Source organism: Narcine bancroftii, chromosome 2 (assembly GCF_036971445.1).
Source record: "Narcine bancroftii isolate sNarBan1 chromosome 2, sNarBan1.hap1, whole genome shotgun sequence".
Lineage (NCBI taxonomy): Eukaryota > Metazoa > Chordata > Chondrichthyes > Torpediniformes > Narcinidae > Narcine > Narcine bancroftii.
Window position 1 is genome coordinate 59,823,865 of NC_091470.1, and position 18,281 is coordinate 59,842,145.

At 36.3% G+C, this 18,281-nt stretch overlaps 1 protein-coding gene and 1 long non-coding RNA gene across 8 annotated transcripts in view; one reads left to right on the plus strand and one right to left on the minus strand.

Moving 5' to 3' along the window:
- Positions 1–4,032, minus strand: part of LOC138753609 (uncharacterized) — a 118,514-nt gene extending 114,482 nt beyond the window's left edge. For 2 of the 4 annotated variants that reach the window (XR_011351290.1, XR_011351291.1), the window contains exon 1: positions 3,788–4,032. This is a non-coding gene — a long non-coding RNA (uncharacterized lncRNA). The other 2 variants (XR_011351293.1, XR_011351292.1) reach the window with 2 other exon arrangements.
- mbip (MAP3K12 binding inhibitory protein 1) overlaps positions 1–18,281 on the plus strand; it is a 33,502-nt gene that overhangs the window by 11,153 nt on the left and 4,068 nt on the right. Inside the window, exons 1-7 of one of the 4 annotated variants that reach the window (XM_069916804.1) lie at positions 3,831–3,982; positions 7,814–7,933; positions 9,701–9,955; positions 10,069–10,165; positions 10,446–10,511; positions 15,036–15,188; positions 17,395–17,492. In XM_069916804.1, the coding sequence (XP_069772905.1) occupies positions 3,881–3,982; positions 7,814–7,933; positions 9,701–9,955; positions 10,069–10,165; positions 10,446–10,511; positions 15,036–15,188; positions 17,395–17,492 (891 nt within the window). In that variant the 5' untranslated portion in view covers positions 3,831–3,880. Of the gene's footprint in view, positions 1–3,830; positions 3,983–4,015; positions 4,259–7,813; positions 7,934–9,700; positions 9,956–10,068; positions 10,166–10,445; positions 10,512–15,035; positions 15,189–17,394; positions 17,493–18,281 lie in introns of those variants that run through there. The other 3 variants (XM_069916805.1, XM_069916803.1, XM_069916806.1) reach the window with 3 other exon arrangements.

The following is an 18,281-nucleotide window of genomic DNA, read 5'->3' on the forward strand; positions in this document are numbered from 1 at the left end:
AAGAATAGACCTATTTTTGTTATCAGCTAGTATGCAAGATAGAGTAAGAAAAACAGAATATAAAGCTGGAATACTATCGGACCATTCACCCTTAATATTGACAGTAAAGCTAGAGGACATCCCTCCAAGAATGTATAGATGGAGATTAAACCCCATGTTACTTAAAAGGCAGGATTTTAGAGAATTTATTGAAAAACAAATAAAAATGTATTTTGAAATAAATACGGAATCAGTGGAAGATAAGTTTATACTATGGGATGCAATGAAAGCATTCATTAGAGGGCAAATAATAAGTTATGTAACCAAGATGAAGAAGGACTATAATCAGGAAACAGAGCAGTTGGAAAGGGAAATAGCAAATATAGAAAAAAAATTAGCAATGAAGGAAGATACAACTAAAAGAAGAGAATTGGCGGATAAAAAAAATAAAATATGAAACACTACAAACATATAAGGTGGAGAAGAATATAATGAAGACAAAACAGAAATATTATGAACTGGGTGAAAAAACGCACAAAATCCTAGCATGGCAGCTTAAGACAGAACAAGCTAAGAAAATGGTATTGGCATCAAGGAAAATAGACAAACAAATTACATATAATCCAAAAGAAATTAAGGAAAACTTTAGAGAATTCTATGAACAATTATACCGAACTGAAAACGAAGGGAAAGAAGGGAAAATAGATGAATTTCTGACTAAAATTGAACTACCAAAAACTACAAATAGAGGAACAAAATAAATTAACAGAACCATTTGGAATAGTAGAAATACAAGAGATAATAAAAAAAATTACCAAATAATAAGACACCAGGAGAGGATGGATTTCCAATAGAATTCTACAAAACATTTAAAGACTTATTAATTCCGCCCCTCCTGGATGTAATCAACCAGATTGATGAAACACAAAGCTTACCAGATTCATGTAAAACAGCAATAATTACAGTAATACTAAAGCAAGGGAAAGATCCACTCTCACCAGCGTCATATAGACCAATATCTTTACTAAACACAGATTATAAGATAATAGCTAAACTATTAGCAAACAGATTAGCAGAACATGTACCGAAAATGGTAAATTTAGACCAAACTGGATTTATCAAAAAAAGACGCACAACAGACAATATTTGTAAATTTATTAACTTAATTCATGCAGTAGAAGGAAATAAAGCACCTACAGTAGCAGTTGCTTTAGACGCAGAGAAGGCCTTTGACAGAGTAGAATGGAATTATTTGTTCAAAGTATTGCAAAAATTCAGTTTACCAGAGAAGTATATTAATTGGATTAAAACATTATATAAGGGACCGTTAGCGAAAGTGACAGTAAATGGACATGTATCAAAGCAATTTAACTTAAGCAGGTCAACGCGGCAGGGATGCCCACTATCACCTTTATTGTTTGCGTTAGCTATAGAACCACTAGCAGAATTGATAAGAATAGATAATAATATAAAAGGAATAAAAATAAAAGACAAGGAATATAAAATCAGTCTATTTGCGGATGATGTTATAGTGTGCTTAACAGAACCAGAACTATCAATAAAAGAATTATATAAGAAATTGAAGGAATATGGAGAAGTGTCGGGTTACAAGATAAACGTAAATAAAAGTGAAGCAATGCCTATGAATAATGCGGATTTCTCAAAATTTAAGAAGGAATCTCCATTTAGATGGCAAATGCAGGCAATAAGATACCTAGGTGTACAAATAAACAAAAATCTCGGCCAACTATATAAACTCAATTATTATCCACTAATGAAAAATTTACAGGACGATTTAGAGCATTGGAAAGATTTACCACTAACACTAATAGGAAGGATAAACTGTATTAAAATGAACATTTTTCCAAGGATATTATACTTGTTTCAGGCATTGCCAATACAACTGACAGAAAAATTCTTCAAGGAGTTAAAGAAAATAATAAAGGAAATTTTTATGGAGAGGGGGGAAAGCGAGGATAGCACTAGATAAATTAACAGAATGCTATAAACAAGGAGGCTTACAACTGCCAAACTTTAAAAATTATTATAGAGCTGCACAATTAAGATACCTATCAGATTTTTATCAAACAAGGGAAAAACCAGACTGGATGAGATTAGAATTAGATAAAATAGGGGAAAAGATACCTGAACACATATTATATAAATGGGATGAAAAATTGGTACAACATAGAAGTTCTCCAGTATTACATCATCTCCTCAATATTTGGAAGAAGATTCATGTAGAAAGAAATAAAACAAATTATCAATTACCAAAACTAATATTGACGCAAAACAAGTTACTCCCTTTTACAATAGATAACCTTTCCTTTAGAGAATGGGAAAAAAAAGGGATTAAAAGAATAGAAAATTGTTTTTCAGGAAATAGATTCTTATCCTTTGAACAAATGAAAGATAAGTACAATATAACTCAAGATACAGTGCTGGCATATTACCAATTGAGATCCTACTTGAAGGATAAATTAGGAAGCAGTTTGAGTTTGCCAGAGGCAAATAACCTTGAATATGTGATTACAGATACAATGATAATCAAAAGATTTATAACAAATATGTATATTAAACTGCAAGAAAAGGAGAATGAGGAAACAAATGGTAAAACTAAACAAAAATGGGAACAAGATTTAAATATAAAGATAAAAAAGGAAACATGGGAGAAATTATGTTCTGGAACGATGAGAAATACAATAAATACGAGGCTACGTATGATACAATATAACTGGTTACACAGACTATAGATTACACCTCAAAAGTTAAATAAATGGGACCCAACAGTATCTGATAGATGTTTTCGATGTAAAAAAGAAATGGGAACAACAATTCATGCAATCTGGACATGTGAGAAAGTAGAAAAATTTTGGGAAGATCTCAATCAGATATTAAATAAAATAACAGAAAACAATATACCAAAGAATCCAGAGATCTTTCTCCTAAGTAACATAAAAAACAAAGAATTTGGAATTGATTTGGAGGATGCACAAAAAAGATTTGTTAAGATAGCTCTAGCCGTAGCAAAAAAATGTATTATGTCAACCAGGAAATTGGAAGATAATTTGAAAATACAATGGTATATAGAAATGAATAAATGTATTCCATTAGAAAAAATAACATATAGTTTAAGAAATAATATTGAAATATTTGAACAAATATGGGAGCCTTACATTAAATACAATAGCGAAAACCTACCAGGGACAATCATTACCTAAGTTGATGGAAGGAGAAGGAAAGAAAAGAATGGACTCAGTAGAATTTCTGGTGTATTTTTGTTGAGTGACAACATTGTCTGACTGGTTTAATGTATCCTAGATTGTATACCTTAAATGGATGGGAGGGGTGGGTTGGGAGGAGGGAGGGGGGGGGGGAGAAAGTGTCACTGTATATGTGTGAAAAGGAAAAAGTGTGTATCATGGCTAATGTGATTTATGGTGTGAAAAATAAAAAAATTAATAAAAACATATACACGTGGGCTTGGAATTTAGAAGGGGGCTAAGTTAAGATAGGTTGAGTTAATAGTAATAAAGTTTGATCCTGTTTTTATGTTTAAATAAAATTAAAAGTAACCATTGTCTTGGTGAATTTCTGATGCTGCTGGGTATTGGAGTCCTCTGGGCTCCTAACACCTATACAACAATATATCAAAGCACCTCTCGAACTTGTCCACAAATAACCTTTGGAGACCAGATCATGTTTGGCAGGAGTTCCAGGGTTTTGGCACCGTGACCATGAGAATTGTTTGTCCGAGCACTGAATTTAGGGGTGGAAAGGTACAGGAGCAGATGATTTTTCGCCCCACCTGACGTAAGAGGATCCCTGCGGCCTCTGCCTCAGCGTCGGCCCGAGCGGATGCCGCGGGAACGGGGAATTGTGGGGCTGTTCGCCCGGTGTCATGGCGACAGCGGCGGGGCAGGACACGCTTCCTCGGGCGGACGGGGCACTGGGCGAGAGTGTGAGCGCCGCGCTCAGTTCGCTCGTCCGATTTCACGAGCAGGTCTGTCGGTTGTATCTCGTCTTTTTCTCTCTCGGACATTCAGCTGAAGTTTCGGTCACGTGGGCCAGGGCCGAAGCGGGAGACTGGACGAGCGGCACCTTCCAGGAATGGAAGTGGATGAATGGCGCGGTTTGAAACCAGGCCAAGCAGCCGTTCCTCGAAATTAATAAGGCGCGAGCTGAATGCGAGGTTTTCATGATCTGTGCCCCGCCCTGCCGGCTCAAGGGAAATGATTTCGGCAATGTCCAAAGACAGTGGCTTTTATGGGTCTGCATGGTGAGCAGATCAGTCCCTCAGGATGTTAGACCTTCAGCAATAAATAAACTGCTGGAGGGATTCGGGGCACCATCTGTGGACTCTGAGCCTGGTACAGGACGAGAAGCGTCAACCATCCTTTCACCTCCACAGATGCAACCTGACCCACTGATCTCCTCCAGCGGGTTATTGGCCCTAAATCAAGAGCAACTGTCTGGATTAGAATGACCAAAACAAGTGTGGAATGGGGAGATGAAAATAAAGTGGGTCAGGCACTCTTTGTTTTTAACCTTTTTTTAAAATCTTTTGATTTTATGCAATAATAACTCTAAAGGGTTAGCCTGCAACATCACGGAGGTACCAGATTTCACTCCATCAAGGATGTTGCCATGAGGCAGTGTTTTTAAAAAGGCTCTGTCCTGAAAGGCCCCCACCACTCTGCTACCATTGGGGGGGGGAAAAGGTACAGGAGCCTAAAGATGGCACAAGGACAGCTCCTTTCTGCTGCCATTGGATTCCTGAATAATCAATGAACCAAAGACCCTTTTTGTGCACTATCATTTAAATTTTATTATAAATGTTATAAGAGTCGTTAAAATATGGGCATTTGCACTTTGATGCTGCTGCAAAACAGCAAATTTCATGATTTGTTCATGACAAAAAAATTCTGAAGTTTTTTGAATATTTTATTTATGATTTTCATAGACTCAAAACTCAACAAACCATTCAATCTTTCTAACATTCCTGTTTATGTATAGTCTGTATTTATCCCCTCCCCACTCCCAACATAAAATTTAACGTGCAGTCAAGTAATTAATGTTAATACAGGCATCAATGGGGCCATTGACCCCCTACAAAAACCCAAACAGGAAAAAAAAACTAGGAATTATAATGGCTAAGAAACAAAGATTAAGGAAGATATTGGCACTCAGATTATTTCTTCTTCTTCGCCCCCCCCCACTCAGATTAGTTCTTTTGCCACCCCCCCCTCCCCTCCCCCAAATAGAGATACTGTAACAGCCTATCCCCAGTAGTAAAAGCAGTGTGACTAGTGAAATAGGATATGGTGCAGATGACATTTTTTTTTCTTTTCAGTTCTGGATTCTGAAGTATCTTGAGTATGGCTGCACCTCTCGAGGGAGAATGAGGGTGCCCATTTTGGATCAATGAGCTTTCAATGCATATTTTAATCAAAGCAAGTTTGCAACATGTGTTTTAACATTACTTTTTCAATAAGTGTATCTTTCTTCATGCTCTATTTGGGTTTTAGAAAATAATGTTAAGTAAAGTTGGTAGTCCAAAATTATCTACTTTTATACATTTCTTGAAATTTGATGAAAATACTGTTAGCAATATTGTAAATTCAATTTTCTTGAGAGAATAGATTGCCAAATAATACCATTTTGTGGATGCAAAGCTAAACTGAGGAGACGTGTGTCTGATCTAGTGCATGTGAAAGAATTGGTGACACGACTTGACAGATTTCCAGTGACCTGGCTAGTATTTGTTTGGCTATCCTTGCCAAAATATTTATTGGAAATTGTTCCTAATCAATGATGAGTCAGCTTTTCATTGCAGTAATTTTCAGCTTGGGTAGTTAATTCTTAGTTTGGAACCTTATTGCATACAACTCAATTGCTTTAGTAACCACTTGAAGTCATTGCAGGTGCTAGAATATAGAAAATGCTGGAAACACTCAGCAGAATGGATAGTTTCTGCAGAAAGAGAAACAGTTAATGTTTTAAGTCAATGAAGAGAGAAAAAGAATAAAAAGATAAAAGGTCATGGGCCTGAAACTAACTTGTGTGATGAGTTAGCATACAGAAGAGAAATTGAAAACTTGGCTGAATAGTATACCATCAAGAACCATGCACTCAATATCACCAAGACTAAGGAGTTGATTGTTGACCTCAGGAAGGGAAAGCCAGCAGTATACAATCCAGTGATCATTGGGGAATCAGAATTTGAAAAGGTGTGTAAATTTAAGTTCTTGGAAGTCACTATCTCGGAGGATCTTTCCTGGACCTAACACACTACAGGTGCTCCCCTACTTACAATGGTCCAATTTACAATTTTTCAAAGGTACAATAGCATGACTGTCATTATTTACTTCCATTTAATACATTAAGGTAAGGTAATCACAAACATTGTTGATTTTTCCAATAAAAGTTGATAATTCCTCTAAGGTAAATTCTTCGTAACCTCCTTGGTCAATCACTTCTTTTGGTTCAGTCAAAAGCTTGCAGGGACTGATACAGTGCTGTCGGGAGAGCGGGGCTGTGGGATCAGTGTGGGGAATGATACAGCACTGTCGGGAGAGAGCGGGGCAGCAGGATCAGTGTGGGGAATGATACAACGTTGTATACCTGTATTATTTTTTGATAAGATTTTTTTGACTTATGATGGGTTTGCTGGAACGTAACCCCATCGTAAGTTGAGGAGCACTTATAATGGCATAGTGAAGGAAGCAATTGCGAAGGTTTGATATGACACCAGAAATCCTGGTAAATTTGGTCAAATTTAGTAAAATCCTGGTAAAGATGTGTGCTGACTGGCTGCATCATGGTCTGGTATGGAGACATCAATACCCCTTTATTTGTTTACATGTATACACTGTGTACAGTCTTTTTGTTCTAACAATAAGTGGTAATTCTGCCTTACCTGCAGGGAAAAGAATCTCAGGTTGTATGTGATGTCATGTATGTACTCTGACAATAAATCTGAATCTAGTGTCTCAATGTCTTCAGGTATTTCAAGCCATTGTAATCAGAGGAAAACCAGTAGAACTAAAGGAGAAAATGGGTGTCGAGACGCTTGTCTAAGATACAGATTTTAAAGTAGACTTTAAGTCAGGAAATTACAGGGTTAGGATTTATAAAGCTAGTGGGGAATGACAAGACATTACTAGGAAAGTGCAGAGTAAATGAGTAGTTTACAGAAAATGTGAGGTATTTGGAGATTTGAACATTGGTGTGCACACTATTTTTGAAATGGCTGCTCAGACTGGAAGCCAATGTAGCACAGATGATGAATAAACAGGTTTTGGAGGAGTTTGGGATGAAAGCAGCAAAGATTTGAATGAGCTTGTGTTTCTCAAAGATGTTGGTATAGAATACCAGAAGAGTTCATTAGTAGTTTGCTGTTTGTGGTATGCAGTGGATATAAATGTCACCATTTGATTAAAAATTCTTTTATTCTCTGCCATTATATTCTTGAGCATCACTTGATGAAACCTTTTGTAATTAAAGTATGATTTGCATAATTAATGCTAATATTTTTTTTAAACAGGAACAGACAGAAGAGAATTACTGAGAAATTTCTGAAAGCAATTTGGTGACAGGGTGGGTGGTCGTAATTGACTCTTATCTGGAGAAAAATAGTACATACAAATAAATATGCAGATGTCATTATTTTGCCAATATTGAATACAGTATCTTTGATTTCAGTATGCAAGAATTATTGTAAAAGCTATTTTCTTGTAGCTCAGTTTGCATTAAGTTAGTTGCATAATATTTGTTATGATTCTTTTGAGAATTCAAGAATTGAAAGTCTGATTTGGTGACTTGTGTCTTAAAGCTTAAAATTGGAGATGATGTTCTAAAAATTACCGTTGATTTATGCAAGCTTCAGTGTCCGCGTGTACTTAAGCTGGAACATTTCAGCAACTTGCTCCAACAATACATTATTGAATTACAGGTGAGTTTTATTTTTAAAAAACTGTGGTAATTGAATGATTAGTCTGCAACAATAGAGTTAGAAAATGCATTACTTCGATGAATGAACTTTAATAAATTGTATATTTTCCATCCATGATGTAGCAATGTGGTTGGTGGAATGGGATGTAGGATCCTTCTTATGGAGAGATGGTGTGACATTTAATTTTGTTTTGCTAAATCTATAGTCAATAAGGGCAGAATAATTTCTGGTTGATCCTGGAAATATATGTGAAAACAGAAACAGTTCCATGTCTTCTGTGTATGTTTTCACCATGCTGAGCAACATCAATATCCATTGATTGAGATTTGGAATAAAATTTGGCTTTTGATTAACCATGAAGAGACCTGGGATATGTGCCTGGTCACAATTGGATTATGGACGTGGCTGGTTTATTCCTATAAATCCATGAAGAATAGCAGTTTCACATTTTGTGTTGAGTTGAACTGTTTGCCAGCTATCCCTCAGGCCACTTTTTAAAACTTACTGTCATTATAATTTGTGGTAAAGTGGATAACCTATTGGGTGAGCAATCTAGAGGCCTTGTGTGTATTTTTTTAAATGGAGACCTGGATTCATGTTCCATCATGATAGCTGAGATGTTGAAATTTTGATTATTACATTTAAAATAATCTGCAATAAAAGAGATGATCATGAAAACCCATGTGGTCCTCCAGGAAAAGAAATCTAACTATATATAAAGGGTTTCAACTTGAAACATCAATCATTCTTTTTCTCGCACTGCTGCTTCTTGATCCATAGAGTTCTTCATTGTGTTAGGTCCCTAGCAATGAGGCCATAATACTATTCAGTCAGCATCATAGGGAGGAGTAAAACATGAAAGTCTACAGACCCTGTGATTGAAGTAAAAGCACAAAGGTGGGGAAACTCAGCAGGAAAAGCAATGTCCTTTATATAGCAAAGATAAAGATACATAACCAACGTTTCGGGCTTAAGCCCTTCTTTGTGCAGGCCTAGTCAATAGCATGTCAGAGTACAGAGTCTCAAAACAAACTTTTCTGAGGATCTTAGGAAGAGATTATCAGTAGAAAGAGGTAAAGATTCAAGGATGTAATCGGTTATCTTTGAAAAATATGCAACAACAGGAATCCCTGGCCCATTATTGCTTAAAGTGAAAAAGGAACATTTGGGATAGTTTTGAGGACCTTGACTCTTGATTTTGTGAACTCACAAAGCCCCTGCATAAATGGCAGAAGGAGGCATGCCATCTTCCAAAAAGTCATCTGCCTATTTTGTCAGGTGCTCCTATTCTATCTGTGGAAGAGACTGTTTCCCAGATTGGCTTCAACAGTCACTTCAAAACCGGATTGAATGAGAATCATCCTCAATCATTCAGGACAATATAAGGTGATGATGAAAGGCAGCAGAAAGTAATTTAAAGGATTAAAGCTTGGAAGTGGTTTTGTTTCTGCTGATAATGTTATAACCGTGTACTCAGATTTGAGGTTTGGTACAATCATAACTGAATAAAGGCAAAAATTGAGGGAATAGTATGTGCATGTGCAGCCAAAGAATACTGTATATTGTTAATATTGACCCATGGGAACTTGATTTTTTTTGGTAGCTAGGTATAGAGACGTGTATGTGGTGATTGAGTTTCCACGTGTTGAGATATTTGTCTGAGTAAAAATGCTGATGTCATAACTGTATGTTAAAGTTGAAACTACGTCACATGAAAAATTTCCATATGCTCCATTTGGTATTTAAATCATTTAATGTGCTTGGTAGTGTGTTTCAGATAAACTGAAAGTGGTAAGAAATGACATATCTGGGACAAGAAATTTAGAAGAAAATGTGTTCGACATTAATCCTGAGGGTGATCAAAACTCAACAGTAACTGACCATGAGCAAATTTTGAATAAATCAATTGATATAAGAACAAAAGCATTGCAAAATGAAGCACAAAATAAATCAGAAGGACTAGATGAAACAAATATACAAACAGGAACAGATTTGGTTCAGATCAAGGCAAGCAAAGATGAAGTAAGATTTCATTCAAATTTTCACTTTTTCAATTTGTATAATTGCATGAGAATTGTTTAATTTTAACCTGAGTGTGTTAAGCTGTTTCCAATGTTGTCTTGTTTGTCATTCAGATTGAAAGAAGAATTTCAGCATTCATTGAGAGAAAACAGGCAGAGATCAATGAAAACAACATCCGTGAATTCTGTAATGTTATTAATTGTAATTTAGGTTAGTTTTCAATTGGGAAAGAAATGTATTTGTGTAACTGTTTCAGAACTGTAAATGGAAAGAGCACTGGGAATTTAATGCTAAATTATTTGACTATAGTGGGGGGGAAAGACCACTTTCACATTTAATTTTGCATTATCACACTAAAATTCCAAGTTGGGAATAGAATATTTTATATTTGTTACATAAACCTTTCTAACCATTTCATATATTTTTCAAATTATTTTTACCATTTTAACTTTCCAGTTAGCCTTACTTATTCAATTTTATTTTAAACTAGAAAACAGCTGTGCTAGAACAGATGCCATTTTTACACCACATCCTGGCTTTAAAAGCCATATAAAAGGTATGTTCTTATTTTTAGCTAATTTTCTAAAGCTGAAAATGCCAGTTTATTCATTCAACAATGTTAGTAAGAGCAGTAGTTTTGTATGACATAGCTTTATACTAACTTAAAAATTATCTTAAATATGTTAAATCCCATGGAAAATATTTGTAGCTTCAGTGTATTTGCTGGAATGATTTCAAAAGTGGTTATCTTGTATTGAAATTATCACAGTATTTGAGTTCCAGTTTTCTTTCCAAATTCACTTACATTAATTAGAATATGGGAAGTCACTTGCCCTTTATAATCCATAGGTTCTAATGTAATCCATAATCCATAGGTTCTAGAGTAATCCATAGGTTCTAGAGTAATCCATAGGTTCTAATGTAATCCATAGGTTCTAGTGTTTATACTTTAGCCAAATTCCATCATTTAACCCATTTTAGCACAGTCTTCAATTTATTTCTCCTTTGTTATTTTTCTAGTTTCATCTTTGTAATTCACTTCAATTGCTCTTGCTAGCTGCTCTAGGATAATTTAATTTTGAAACATTTAAAAAATACAGCAAGGTCCAACTGGTCCTTGGCACCACACCATAATTAAAATGGAATGATTTAATCCTGTGATCTCAATCTATAACAAAATTTGAAATAAAACCAAAATGGTTACTATCATCTTCACAATTATAGCCTGATCTGTTTAATATTTAGAAAGCTTCTCATTAATTTTAATAATAATATAAAAAAATATTTGATCTTTTAATAATATAAAAAAATATTTGATCTTTACATGGAATTTGAAAAATTTGCACCCTGACACAACAGACTTTCCAAGAGTCGACATGAAAAATTACGCTGGTGTGGTAATGGGAAATGAACTGAATAGTTATTTTGGATGTGTCTTCACAAGACATCAGAGACATTTCTCAGAGTTTGTGATGCTGTCTTCAGGGCAGGAGACAAGATGGGACTAAGATCAGCCAGGGGTGAACTTTGAGGTGCAATCCGAATGGCAAAGCGTTGGTCTGCACTGAGGACCTATGGACATCTGTGCGTCACCAGCACACAAGGCGCATGTGGCAAAGGAATCAATACTAACGGATCACAAAGCAACCTTGCAAGTTGAAGACAATGTCGTGTTGCTTCTGGACAGACTGCATATCTTCTATGTATGGTTCGATGAGAGAACAGGTTGTTGACGAAGAAAGCTCCGAGTCCCCCTAATGAATGGGCCCCCTGCATGGCCATGTTCGAGAGATGAGGAGTACCTTATCTACGGTGAATCCACACAAGGCAGTGGGACCAGACATCAAAATGCAGCTCCCAGAGACACTGGATCCATTTCAGTTCATCTGTAGACCAAATTGTTCCACTGATGATTCTATAACCTTGTCCCTCCACTCTGTCTTGATTTACTTGTAGAACCTCACCTTGTTCGCCAGGCTGCTGTTCTTCAACTTCAGCTCGGTGTTTAATGCAATCATTCCACATAAGCTGGTGGAGAAGCTGCCTAGCTGGTACTCAACACCCATCTCTGTAACAGGATTCTGGAATTCCTAACGACAGTAGAATGACAAGCACAGTCACACTGAGCACTGGTGCACCTCAGACTTGAGTGCTCAGCCTGCTCCTTTTCACACTATTGACCCACGACTGCAATGCCAGATCCAGCTCACAGTCATCAAGCAGATGATAAATCGGACTATAGAGAAAGAGGTAGAAAATCTCATGATATGGTGTGAGAATAACAACCTGAGTCTCAATGTGCACAAGACAAAGGAGATGATCGTAGACTTCAGGAGGGCCAGGAAAGACCACCTGGTCAGTAGTGGAGAGCATCAAGTTCCTTGGAGTCCACTTAACAAGTGACCTATCCTGGACTCAAACATCTCCTCACTTGTCAGGAAGGCTCAACAGCGACTGCACTTCCTGAGAAGACTGAGGTGGGCAAGGCTACCAGTCAACATTATGTCAACTTTCTACAGGAGCTCCATCAAGAGTGTCCCAGCTAGCTGCAATACATTGTGGTACAGTGGTTGTGGAGCATTGGATCAGACATGATCTACCGGGATCATTGAAGAGAGCGCACAAAATCACTGGGGCCACTACCACCCCTCTAGAGACTTCTTTCAGCTACTCCCATTGGGAAAGAGATACAGGAGTATCAGAGCAGAACCACTAGGCTGGCTGAGAAACAGTTTCTTCCCACAGACTGCTGAATGATTGAATGCTCAAACTATCGCCCCCCCAAGATTCTACTATTTATTAAACAATATTTATTTTTATGTGTACATATGTACTGCATGTGTATCTCTTGTCTGTGTTATGTCTGGTTGTGTATTTGCATGTTTTTGCACTGAGGATCGGCGGACATGGTTTAGTTAGGTTGTACTTGTACAATCAAATTATAAAAAATTACCTGGAGACATGCAAGAAATTTGAGAGAGTCCAGGCAGAAGTGGGAGTAGCTTGGGAAGCTGAAAGTGGATAAGTCAACTGGATCAGGTGGACTATGCTCCAGGATGTGAAAGAGGTAGCTAAAGAGGTTGTGAAAGCATTAGTAGTGATTTTTCAGAAATCACTAGAGTCGAAAATGGTTCCAAAGGAATTGAAAATTACATGTGTCTTTCCACTATTTAAGAGGAGAGTGAAACTAATGTGGCTGTTTGGTGAGATTTTAGTCCGTTATTAAAAATGAGGTTTTGAGGTACTTGAAAGCACATGATGAAATGGGCCAAATTCAGCATGATTTTCTTTAGAGGAGAGAGCCAGTGGATGTTGTTTACTTGGATTTTCAGATGGCTTTTCAGAAGGTGCCACCTATGAGGGGGATAAACAAGATAGGAGCATTTGTTAATACAGGGAAAGTACCAACAGGGATAGAAAATTGCCTGAGTATCAGAGGGCAAAGTGAAAATAAATGGACCCTTTTTTGTTTGGCTTCTGTATTCTGCAGGAGTTGATGTTGAGTCTGCTACTTTTCAAATTTTATGTAAATGATTTATGATGACAGAATTAATTGAAGACTTTGTAGCATCAAATTCATCATCCAAGTTTGTAGATGAAATTAAGCTAAACACATTGTTTGAAGGAATTAGGGAGTGTGCAGAATGGGCAAAGAAGTGGCAGATAGAATGCTGCAGAGGAAAGTGTATGTTCATGTGCTTTGGTAGCAGGAATAAAGTAGATTATTTTCCAAATGGAGAGAGAATTTGGAAGGCAGAGGTCTGAAGGGACTTGGGGGACCTAGTCCAGGATTCCTTCAAGGTTTACTTGCAGACTAAGTGAGTAGTAAAGAAGGCAAATACAATGTTAGCATTCATTTAAAGGGTATTAGAATAGAAAAGGAAGGATGTAATGCTGATACAGTACAAGTCCAATTATCCAAAATGGTCAAGATGTCCATTTGTTTCAGATATCCTCATTTATCTAAAAAAAAATTAAAATTCAGATAAATGAGGATTTTGGAGAATTCGATTTTGGATAATCAGAGTTGTACTGCATTGTATAAGATGTTAGTTAGACTACATTGGGAGTACTGTGAGCAGTTTTGAGCCCCATATCTAAGGAAGGATAAGCTGGCATTGGAGAGGGGCCAGTGGAACTTTACAAGAATGAACTCCAAGGATGTGAGGCTTAATGTATTAAGAAGCCTTTGATTATGGGTTTGCACTTCGTGAGTTTATAAAGATGACAAGGGCTGGATAGAGTGGATGTGGAGAAGGTGCTCCCAGTAGTAGGAGTGTTTAGGACCTAAGGGGACAGCCTCAGAAAAAGGGGACATTTCTTCTACCAGAGGATGGTGAATCTGTGGAATTTGTTAGTACTGTGGAGGCCAAGTCATTGGGTAGGTTTAAAGCAGAGGTTAATAGGTTGATTTGTAAGGATGTCAAAGTTTACAGAGAGATGGCAGGAGAATGGAGTTGAGAGGAAAAATACATCTAATGTATAAAAATAAATGGCAGAGCTGACTCAATGCGTCGAATGGCGTAAATTTGCACTTTTTTCTTGTAGTGAATCTATTTATGCCAAGTTGCCAATTGGCATTATTTACAAAATAATTTACAGAAAATGGGGCACATAGTGTGCTGTACTGTTCTTTGACCCTACATAAACCTACTCCACGTAAACCTGATGCTTTATGGCAGCTTATAACTCAATTTTTCTTGCATCCATGTGCCTATCCAAGAATCTTTGAAATGTCCCTCTTTTATGAGCCTTTATCAACACCTCGACAATGCATTCCCACTGCTCAATCTGTTTAATAAGAAAGAGTCCTTGCCTGACCTCACCTTAGCTTCTGCTAACCTTAGCCTCCCAAAACTGTCTATTGCCTTCCATGGATACTGACTGACCCACTGTATTCCTCCAAGATTTTGTTTATTGCTTCAGGTTTTGAGCATATGCAGTCAGTCTTATTTGCCATGATAATAAAAAGTCTTGAAATGAATTTCAGATTAATTATCTGTTTGTAAAATTCATTATTCTTGTAGACCAAAAGCTAAACCTGTTTATTTGGTATTTTTCAAAAACTTCTTTATTCAAGTCTCAAGAGTGGTAAATGTATATGGGCCTCAAACAAGAACAGAAAGCGAAGGGAAATCTGCCCAAAAACCTAATATTGTAACACAAAACTGTGGTAACACAGCTGTCGAAGAGAGGCTTCAAAATATAGAAACTCATTTGAAGCTTCCGGCAGGTACGTACTGGTAGTTCATTTTGTAATCTTTCAGAATCAGGATTTACTGTCATGAACAGGTCATGAACAGCAGCATCAAAGTGTAAACATACATATTATAACCATCTTACGACATTACTATATATATAAAAAAAATAATAGTAATATTGCACGAAAAGTGAGGCAGTGTCCAGTTCATTGATTATTCAGGAATCTGATGGCATTGGGGAAGAAGCTGTCCTTGTGCCACTGAGTGCTCGTCTTTGAGCTCCTGTACCTTTTTCCTGGAGATAGCAGAGCAAAGAGGGCATGGCCTGGGAGGTGGGGATCTTTGAGGAAAGAGGTTGCTTTTTTTTTTAAGGCACCACCTCATGTAGATATCCTCAATGGTGCCTGAAATGTCACAGGCCGAGTTAACAATCCTCTGTAGCTTATTCTTGTCATATGAGTTGGAACCTCCACACCAGGCAGTGATGCAACCAGCATACAAGGTACACCTGTAGAAGTTTACATACCGAACCTCCTTAGACACAGGTGTTAATCAAATTTTAGAATTGAATAATAGCAAAATAATGATGTTCATGAGGTCACATAAACTGATGCAGGAAGCTTGGTCTCTTCAACACTAGTCTCTAGAATTGATCTCTTTTTTTAAATATATCCTATAATCCACAGAATAGTTTTGCACTAAAGGAAAATGTTTGCCTGATTGAGTCTCTACTGAAAGTAAGATTCAAGCTACTCACCTTCTCCCGATAGCCTGCAAATTTTTTTCTTTATGTACTAATCCAACTCCTTTTGCTACTCCTAACAGTGCACTTCAGGTCCTAACATTGGTGGTATTCAAAAGGTTTTGGATTTCAAAACATCTTCACTTTCTTCCCCAGCGATAGTATTAAATGTGAGGATTGAACCTCATTAAAGTAAATTTTTATCAACAACACAAAACATCTTTATACAACCCTGGTATATCAATTATACATGGCAAATTTGCTTACAAGAATTTCTTGGAGATGTATGTCCTGTGGCTCACAATGATTTGTTAACATGCTCCCTTGAAGCTTAGTTTCATTAACTTCATTTGAGGAGATCCAGTACATTGTTGGAGTTGCAAACTTCCAACTGAGCCATATCAGGATTTAATTTTAATTGTATCTTTATGGGGAGTTAAAGATGACATGTTTAACTTGGTGCAGTGCAGACTTGTAGACCATTTTGGTGTTCATTTGAAACTTGTGACTCCAAGTTGATAGAGGCCAAAGATAGGAGAACATTTTTTAAAAATTGCAGTTACATTATTATGCTTGTGTTTATATGTATCCCAATTTAAAATTACAAAATAAATGTGATTTTAATGATGGTCCCATGAATAAGAAGCACTCCAATATAACCATCAGCCTTGCTTGTTGAAGTCTGTTTCCAGGAGTGGGTTCTATAGAAACAGAACAAAGGAGCTTCAGGTCTGTGGACTAGACATTTCCTTGGGAATTTTATGTGTCTACTGTCTGGGTGTTTTATGATTCAGTTGCACAAAAAGTGTCCATTTTCTAAATGTACCTCAGTGCAGTTGCTGATGGCATTTTCTAAGACTGTCAACAGGATGAGAGTTTGTATGACAAACAGAAAACCTTGAAAATGCGCAGCCAGCTTGAGTGGAAAAGATAGAAATAAAAATATGTATTGCATAGCTTCCTTTTTTTTAATCTTTCTGTAACCTTCCTCCCTCTCTGCATCTTAAATTTTGTTCATGTTTCAAAGTTAATTTGAAAGGTCATCAACCTGAAGTATTAATTGTATTTCTCCAGCTGACCTTGCTTTTGTTACATTTTCTTTTCTGTTACAGATTTGAAGCATCTACCATATTTTAGTTATGAGAGTCTATATAATTGGTGAAGAATTAAAATATTCTATTACAAATAGAATATTTTTTCTGGTAAAATTATTTTGTAATACATTGTATATTCTATGTCTGATCTGAGGTCCAAATATATTGAATAGTTTTTCAACAGTAAGTATGACTAATTTAGTAAATTATACCTGCAGAAGAATCCAGCAAGTTAAATGTTTGCAAAATTGTATGCTTTTGTGGTAAATCTCATGAGGATTGTTGCTATACCATGAGTTAATCTTTGAACATCATTGGTTGAAGTTTAAAGCTTTTATATTTTTATACTGTATTTTGTCTTGTGTAAAATACTAATAGACTAATGAAACATCATATTTATAGGTGGCCCAGTTCCAATTGGTGTTTACCAAAGGATCAAAAAACTTGAAGATAGAATTCTTCATTTGGAAGGTCTTTCTCCAGAATATTTTCAACATGTGGTATGTTTTTTTAATGAAACCAATGTGTTCTTAAGTCTAACAATTTTTGAATAAAATATTACATATATTTACAGAGTTCAACAGCAAAGGGAAATAAATTACCTGTGTGATTTTAGAATTGAGTTATTCACTTTTATTCCATTTTGCAAGTTCTCTTTCCCCACTCTCCACCCAGTGATTTTTGTATTGTCTACTTCCCAGTAAAAATCTTTTATGGATTCTGGATTCAATATCTCAGTCATCATCTTTATAAATAAAAACTATATAACTTTCTGCCAATCTTTCAAAGTTAGTCTGTGTCCACGAATTTAAAGTTTGTTTTGCCTCCCATTCTTCAATGATTGTACTATCAGTGAGTGAGCAGCATGGTGAAAATTGAATTTTTTTATATAAGCTTGCTCAATAACCAGATAGTTTAAAGCTTATGTCCAAAATATATTCATTAATATGTGAAAATATATGAAAACTTGATTTTTAATTAAACTTTTAAAGAAAAATTGTTGCTTAAATCTTCCTGATTGTTATGCAACTGTGTAAAGTTATTTTGGAGGAAAGGTATGAAATGTTGCTCTGTTTATTTGTGCATTTACTGCAGCAGAAGTTAGAATTCCTTGGTGCATTTGTGAAAGGGTTAGGAACATGAGGACTGAGGACCTTGTGCAAGGACCCAGTGTCATAGAATATTTGTAGATGTATTTGGGAGATAAATTGATAAAATTCGAGTAGATTACAAACATACACTCACTTTAAAACAGATCTTATTTGAAATACTGAAGAATTCATATTCAG